Source organism: Galeopterus variegatus, unplaced genomic scaffold (genome assembly GCF_000696425.1).
Source record: "Galeopterus variegatus unplaced genomic scaffold, G_variegatus-3.0.2 Scaffold3155, whole genome shotgun sequence".
In the NCBI taxonomy this organism is placed as follows: Eukaryota; Metazoa; Chordata; class Mammalia; order Dermoptera; family Cynocephalidae; genus Galeopterus; species Galeopterus variegatus.
Genome location: NW_007729266.1, coordinates 27,636 through 35,682, shown reverse-complemented (window position 1 = coordinate 35,682; position 8,047 = coordinate 27,636). Strand labels below are relative to the sequence as shown.

The 8,047-nt window shown below is 49.2% G+C and overlaps 1 protein-coding gene across 1 annotated transcript in view; it reads right to left on the bottom strand.

Annotated features, from left to right (window-relative positions):
• CCDC69 (coiled-coil domain containing 69) overlaps nt 1-6,843 on the bottom strand; it is a gene marked incomplete at its 5' end in the record, with an annotated part of 35,553 nt that extends 28,710 nt beyond the window's left edge. The window contains one exon of the mRNA XM_008584148.1: nt 6,505-6,843. Within this exon, the coding sequence (XP_008582370.1) occupies nt 6,505-6,843 (339 nt within the window). The remainder of the gene's footprint in view (nt 1-6,504) is intronic.
• Between the last annotated feature and the right edge of the window lie 1,204 nt (nt 6,844-8,047).

Genomic DNA, 8,047 nt, shown 5'->3' with positions numbered 1-8,047 from the left:
TAGCTCCTGGTGGTTGCTGGTGGTCCTTGGTGGTCCTTGGACTATAGATGCATCACTCCGACCTCTGCTTCTGTCATCACATGGCTTTCTCCCTATGTGTCTCTGTCCAAATTTATTTCTTCTTATAAGGACACCAGTTATTGCATTAGGACCCACTGTGATTCAGTATGACCTCATCTTAACTTGATTGCACCTGTGAAGACCCTATTTCAAATAAGAACATACTCACAGGTTTTGGATGTATATGAATTTGTCGGGGGGGGGCACTATTAAACCCAGTACAGATAACTTCTCTGATGTTCAGGCTGTTTCTTTAAGGAAAGGGCAGGGGCAGGGTGGCTTGCAGCAGTGGGAAATGGCAAGGAGGTCCACAGAGTTCACTGTACGCTCTGTGAAAAAGAACTCTACTGCTGGGGGAGAAGGAAAACTGGAAGTAGGTCAGATAGTACATCACTCGTCTTGGCGGGAAGCATGGATGTGGGATCGATGTTTTATGCATTGTAAGGTGTTTGGCCTAGATGTCCTGGAAGATTTAGGTTTGAAAATAAAGTGACACAAGATAAACTATTTTTAGGGATTAAAATCTACCTGGCAAGAGAAGCAGGATGGCTTGTCTTCAGTGGTGGATGGATTTAGATCTGCTAAAGATGGGTGGATTTTTCTCCTGCTCCTTCTCTCTGCCCAAGGAGAGGTGACAGGAGCTCCCTCTCCCCCCACCTGCCAGTCCTGCTGTGGTGAGGCTCCCTGTCTGGTCCTCTCCACTGGTCATCACGGACAGCTCGCAGTGCTGAGGGTGGAGGACACTGAGAGGACAAAGTGCAGACCTTGAGGATAGAAATCCAAGTACACCCTGAGATGTCACAGCCAGAAGTAGGGTCATCCATCAAACTCCTTTCACGAGTGCTGAGGGTGGAGGACACTGAGAGGACAAAGTGCAGACCTTGAGGATAGAAATCCAAGTTCACCCTGAGATGTCACAGCCAGAAGTAGGGTCATCCATCAAACTCCTTTCACAGGGAGGGTTCCTATTTTATCCAAGCTTATTCTTTGAACATGAACATTTGTGAATTTTATACTGAGAGAGGGTTCCTATTTTATCCAAGCTTATTCTTTGAACATGAACATTTGTGAATTTTATACTGAGACCCCTTCAAGCTCCTTTTCCAGCAGATTTTAGACTTGTTCACTAGCTGATCTATGAACACAGAGAGGTCAGGTGGCAGCCTCTGCTTCCGAGAGTTTCACCGTCTCGACTTACATAGCAGCCTGCTTCTGTGGCAATTAATTTGAACTTTTATCTTTTCTGCCCTTTTTATAACAAAAAAGAAACAAGTGCTGACATGAAGTATGGGCCCCAAACTTATCACCCAATAGAATCAAAAATAGGAGACGTTTAGGTGGCTGGCAGGATGGCACACTCTCAGGGGACCCATACTAGTCACCTGTGCATTCTACTACGAAGGAAAAGAACAGAATTAAAAACATGCACATGTGCAGAAAATATGTCACTAAAGGTTGTGTCTCAAAGGCAAAGAATATTAGGAATGTTTCTAATGTTTTTTAGGTTGCAAGGCCCATTACAACACAGAAATCTGGTGTTCAACCTCAGTCTTCCCACGTGCCACATGCATGGAAGCCTGTATTGGTTTTGGCTGGGATGATTTGTAAGGCGTTATATTTTGGGTTGGGCAAAAACCACTTGCTCAGAGGCCATGCACACATCAATGTCCCCATGATGGTTGGGGCAGAGTGCTCAGTGCCATCTCTGCATGACCAAAGAGGCAGCTTGCTTCCACACTTCTTGTCCCACCCTCGGCAAACCAAGCTTAAGAGGTCCAATTTGTCCTGCTCCTGCTGAGCAGGCATCACGGGCCTGCTCCCATAGTCCTTCTGCCTAGGGTAACCTCTGGCATAACCTGCGTGTCCCACCACAATTGTCTAACCTCACCCACCTGTAAAACCCAGCAAAGATGCCATATCTCTAAGGTGGTCTTCCCCCATTCCCTCCAAGCCTGAAGTCACACTAGCCCCAGGATAGGGGGATAACACAAGGGTGTCCATCAATAACAAGGGTAGGAGTGGCCAATGCAAACCACCGAGTGTCCAAACTGGTTAAAGAAGCTCCAGAATGGCTACAGGGCATTAGGCAGCCATGTAAGAAATCATGTTTCCACGGACTATCTAACATGGAAAACTGCCCCCAGCAGAATATTAAGTAACTAGAATACAACTATATAAAATATATTCCCAGTTTTATAAAAACAGGCACACTCATGTATATTATATGTGTAGGAAAAAATAGTAGAATGACACTGAAATGTGCACAGTAGCTATCTCTTAATGGTGGGATTAAAAGTGATTTTTAAGTTTCTCCATATTTTTTCAAATTTTGAAATTTTGCCTTAAAACATAATAATCAGAATAATTAGATTTCCTAAAAGTAATCCAAATATTTGCTAGTCCTAGGCTTGCATCCCCTCTAACATTCCTGCCAAAATGTCATCTGACCTCTGCTTGAACTCCTCCAGCGATGGGGAACTCACTACTCTTTGAAGACTTTTTTGGCCACTTCTTCCTCATGAGAAGTAGCAATCTGGCTCCTTCTGCTTCCCCCCACTGGCCACAGCTCTGCCTTCTGGAACAGAATAAGGCTGCTTCCCATGCCCTCTTCAGAGGTTTGCCCCACCCACATCAGCCTTCCAAGGACATTAGTGTCCCTGGTCTTCCACATCCTTGTGTGCTTTCCTTGGGTACAATCCAGGCAGTGATGTCCTTATACATAGACTTATACTTAAGTCTACACCTCATTACCTCTTCCAACAGCATACCACCTGCTGGTCAGGGCATCAGGAATTCTATTACATACATCCTTTCATCTAATGTTTAGAACAACCCCATGACAAAGGAGCCAATATCACACCTATCTTACAAATGAGGAAACTGAGGCATGGAGAAGCCAAATCACTTAACAGATCCTCAGTGGAGCCAGGACTGAACCAGCAGCTAGCCCAGAGCCTGTTGCGGGCCACACACAAATGTCTGCCAAGTTAATAAATGAATAAGTGAACTCAGTTCTAAAGCCTGTGCCTTTAGGGTCTACTGCTTTCTTTCAGAATTACTTATGCCTATGCCAGCCTCCTCCACGTTCACTTCTGCATTTCTCCTTCTCTCACCTGGCCTGCTACCTGGAAGTGCTCAGGAAGGGCCACTGAACTGCTGCCACACTGAGTACCTGTTGCTGGAGCCTGTTCTCTGAGGCTCTCTGCCTGGGGCGCTACAGTCATAGCCGCAGCCACAGCCCTGGAGACTAGAGAGTTCAGACATCGTGCCTGGCACACCGCAGTATCACACACAAGGGGCTGGGCAATAGGTGCGCCTCCACCGCCCCACCGCCCAAAGGAGGCTGGTGACCTGCTGAGGATGAGAAGGCCCCTCCTGATCCCCATGTCCCCTCTGCAGGCAAGCCCAAAGAAGGTTTATTTCCTTGGCCCCTGCCCTCTCTGCCTGGCCTTCTTCTGAGTTCTCCCAGAGGTCATGACCACAATAGCCATGATCTCTGCCAAGAAGAAGGGTTTAGGAAGGACCACACAATCCAGATGGTACCTCAGCACCCACCTCCCCCAGTCTGCTAGGGACCCTACTCGTTCATTCTCAGGATTTCAACTTGTCCCAATAAGGAAGTGACTCAGTCCTAGGCTGGGCCTCTCAGTGGGGTCAGCCAAGGTCAACAGGTACCACAGACCACAGAATTCAGAAAACCTTAGATCCTTGAACCTGGAGGGATCTTGAGAAGTTCTAGTGGTCCCTAGCCAGAGCAGTGCCCGCTAAAAGCACCAGCCTCATTCCTTGCTGCTGCCACATCCACTCTCCACAAAGAATCACCCTTCCCACCCGGCCCCTCCCCGTGCTTCCAATGGCTCAGCCTTTGCTTGGGCCATCCTCTTGGCCTTGACCAGGTAACTCCTACCAAACCTTCAAAAACACCTCCATCCAGGAAGCCTTCCTGCATGTCTTGAGGCTGGATGAGATACTCCTGTCACACCCTGGGCTGACCCCTGGTGTGACTCTTATTTGGCCGTCATTCACTCACTCAAGTCTTTACTGAGCACCTACTTTGTGCTCTGCACAAGGCAAGGAGCAGCTCATGGGGAGTGCAGGAAGCCAGGCTCAATTACACAGCCTTATCATCAGCTAGCTATGTGACTCACTGAGCCTGTTTCCTCACCTGTAAAGTGGGGAACATTCCACAGCTTGGCCTCGCTTCCAGGCTTTTGTGAGGCTGGCCAGGATGTGAAAGTACTCTGGAAACTGCCTTTCAGTGTGAGTCATTATTATTGCGACAGGACTCTTGTGCAGCCTGATTTCATTTTTGTCCATTGCATCCTTAGAGTCCCCCTCCCTCCCAGGGGGCTGAGAGTCTATTGGGGCCTATTGGGGATGGACTTGGGAGCTTTAGGAGCTCAGGCCCTCCAGAGGTTGGCACCTGGGTAAGATATTGGGCAAGAGCATAGCCTAGAGGGATGGAAACAGGCATGAACTTTAGACAAAATCAGCCCATAAATCCTGCTGCACAGGGGCAGGGCCTGGTGTTGCTGGGGCAGGGAAGACATACCAGGCTGTCCTGAGGCAACAAGGGTAAAGGCTTTCATGCCAAAGGGCTTTGCAGTCATCAAGAAGCCACTGAAAGCACAGGGGAGGGGTTGAGACAAAGAACACTGGGCTAGGGGACTGGATACCTGGGTTCTGCCTTAAGTTGCTCTGTGACCTCACTCACGCCCCGTCCCTCTTCTAGGCCTTCACCTCCCACCTGTACATTGGGTGCATCAGCCCAGGTGGTACCCAAGGTCCATTCTAACTCAGATGGTCTGTGCTGGCTTTACTTGCCCTTCACAGTTTGGGTCATAGGGGTCCAGTTCAGGCTGTGCCAGGGACAGACAGGACAGCTGGTAAGGCTCTCAGAAGGACCAGGAGACAAGGGAATCCATACTCACTACAGCCTCCTCTACCAGCCTGCGGAAGAGTAAGGCCTGGAACAGGCTCCTGTCTCCTCCATCCCCAGGCAGGCTGCAAGGTTGACACAAGTGCAGAGAACACAGGCTCTCAGACCCCTAGAGATCATCTTGCTCATCTTCTTCTCCCCCTTGAATGGGGGAAACTGACGACCAGAGAGTGGTAAGGGCTTGCTTGGGGTTTGTGGCAGAGCCAGGACTTACACCCTGGATTGATATCCACCTACCACCAGCTGGGTACAAGTCTCCAGCTAGGCTCACCCCATCATCTCTGTCAGCCAGCCCCTCCTTCCACTGAGAGAACCAAGCCTCAGTTTCCCTGTAGGAGCCAGGAAAGACAAGAGGGTTTTGGGGTCAGTGCTTGTGAGGTTTTTAAACTGGGAATAAAGGAGGAGCAAGGAAAACCAGTGACATTGTCCTTGTCTCCCTGGACTAGGCACAGAGCAGAGAATAGAATCATTTAGGGTGGGGACAGTATACTGAACACCCAATAGGCAGAAAAGCTTGTATTCAGGGCACAAGCAAATCAGGAGCAGAAGGAGAGAGAGAACTAAAGTTCATTGCGAAATACTAAATATTGTCACAGTTTGGGGCTTCTCAGGATCTCAGGGGTAACTGATCACAAAGTTTGTGGGACCCTCTATCCCACCTGGTTGGGGGGCAGGCAGTAGTAGGAATAAGGACCATAAATTGAGGGTCCTCCCTTCCCCTCTCTGTGCCTCCCGATGTCCGCTGAGGTGGCTGTCCTTATAGCTCCAGGCTCTGACCTTCTGGGCCTGTCAGACCCCAAGGGGTAGCTGGTCCCATTATCAAGAAACCTGAGTAGAGTCCCCTGGGCCCTAACCTAGCTACGAGGCCCCTTGGGGGAGGGACAGGAAGGGAGGACAGAGCAGCAGAAGGCGGCAGATCTACCCCCGTTTTGGCCCCTCCCAGCTACCCCAAGGGCAGTCCGCATGCACCTGCTCTGGGGCCTGGTAGAGGCCCTAGACCGGCGTTGCTCAGACTTTAAAGCGTACACCAATCACCTGGAAATCGTGTTAAAAGGCGGGTTCTGTTTTAGCAGGTCTGGGGCAGGGCCTGAGATTCTGCATCTCTAACGGGTCCCAGGTGATGCCGATGCTGCAAGCCTGTGGACCACTCTGCGAGTCATGGCCCTAGAGATTATTTGTCTCTGAACGGGTGAAAAGCCCAAGGCCCAGAGTGGTCAAGTCACTTGTCCATGGCCACACAGAGCACATCCCCAGACGAAGGAAAAGGGCACCTGCCATAGACACTAGACACTTCCCCCACCCGAGGCACTTGCCTTTCCCGGGCCCGGGGGCTGTGCTTGCAAACTTGGCTGCCCGGTGCGGCTCAGCCCGGGGCGAAGAGCCAGTCTCCGCCCGGTATCCCAGGCCGAACAGCAGGAGCCCGGGGCGCCGAGAATCCCCCGCGGTGGAGCGGTTCCGCACCCTCCTTCCTTCCGAAAGCAAACTTCTCCGCCGGCGCCCTTTACCTTTTTGGGGGGTTTGCAGCTGCTCAGCCTGCTGCGTCCGCAGCCCATCTTCCTCCGGGGGCTCCCGGACGCCGCCTCCCAACTCCGGGGCCCCCAGAGGACCCTGCGTTCCGGGCCCCGCTGCCCGCTGCCCGCTGCCCGCTCCGCGCCCGCAGGCTGGGCTGCCGGCGAGACCCTGAAACTGAACCTGGAAGCGCAGACTTGAGCCTGAGCTGGGGCGGCTGCGCGCCGTAAATGCCCGAAAAGCAGGGCCTCCGCGAAGCCCGTGGGGCCGCCGCCGCCGGCAGGTGACCAAAATCTTCCTAAGTGATAGAAACCTCCGGCCAAGGCAGTGAAGAACTGTAGAGGCAACAGAGGCTTTTCTAGGCTCTCAGCTGAGAAAGAGCCAGAAAAAAAAAAAAAAAAAAAAAAATTAAAACAATTATTTGGTAAACACAACAGCTACCCTTTATTGAGGGCTGTTCCTGTCCCAGCTGTTTTACACTTATTATTTCTATTTCTTGCCACATCCTTGCAACAAGGTATTATTTCCACCATTTTAAAGATGAGAAAAATGAGGCTCAGAAATGCGAAGTTGTTTGTCTAAGGTCACATATAACTAGTAAGAACCGGAATCCAAAACCTAAGCTTAGAACCGCTGCCCTACAAATAAATAATACTAAGTTTAATTGTAATGCTTCCTCACTTCTGGGTCAGTAGCTTTTTCCAACTCACAAGCATCTGTAATTTTCTACTCTGTCCATTTTGGGTAGATTTTATCCATCACAACAACCTTGTGGGGCAGACAGGCCGGATGCAGTGGGAATAAGGGACATAAAATTGCAGTCTAGGAAAAGGAACTTTATCCTCGTTTTGATACTATCATGGGTTTCTGGGAGTGGCAATGCAGGAAAAAAGACAGCTAATTTTGAAAATCAGTGTGTGTACCTATCTGTGTGTATAGTCAATTGCAGAAAGTTCTAAGAGAAGAGACTTAAGGACACAGGAGGTATGGGTTTCTTCAAAGGAAGTATGATATAGGGAAGTGGCTCACCAAGTGTGGTTCTCAAGTGAGCAGCCTCAGTACTACCAGGGAACTTTTTTAGAAATGCAAATTTTCAGGCCCCATCCCAGACCTACTGATCCTAAACTCTGGGCATGGGGCTCAGGAATCTACAGCCTCACAAGCCTTCCAGGTGATTCTGACCCCGGCTGAGTCTAAGAACCCTGCAATAGGATGTGCTCAACAGTAATGAGGAAAGAGTGTCTACTTAAATTAACAGTGTTTACAGAAACTGTGCTCAAGACTTAAAACAGACAAACTAACAAAACAGACAAAAACCGCTAAACAAAATAAATATCCAAAATAAGAAGCTTGGTTTAAATAAATTATGATATATCCATAAAAATAGAATACCATGTAAGCAGTAAAAATACTGATGAGAATGAACTTTTTAAAGGTTATAAATGTAACAAATCCATTTCATTAAAAAATCAAGAAGTATTAATAATGATTACCCCCGGATGGGTGAGATTTTGAGTTTTTAAAACTGTTCTTCATTTT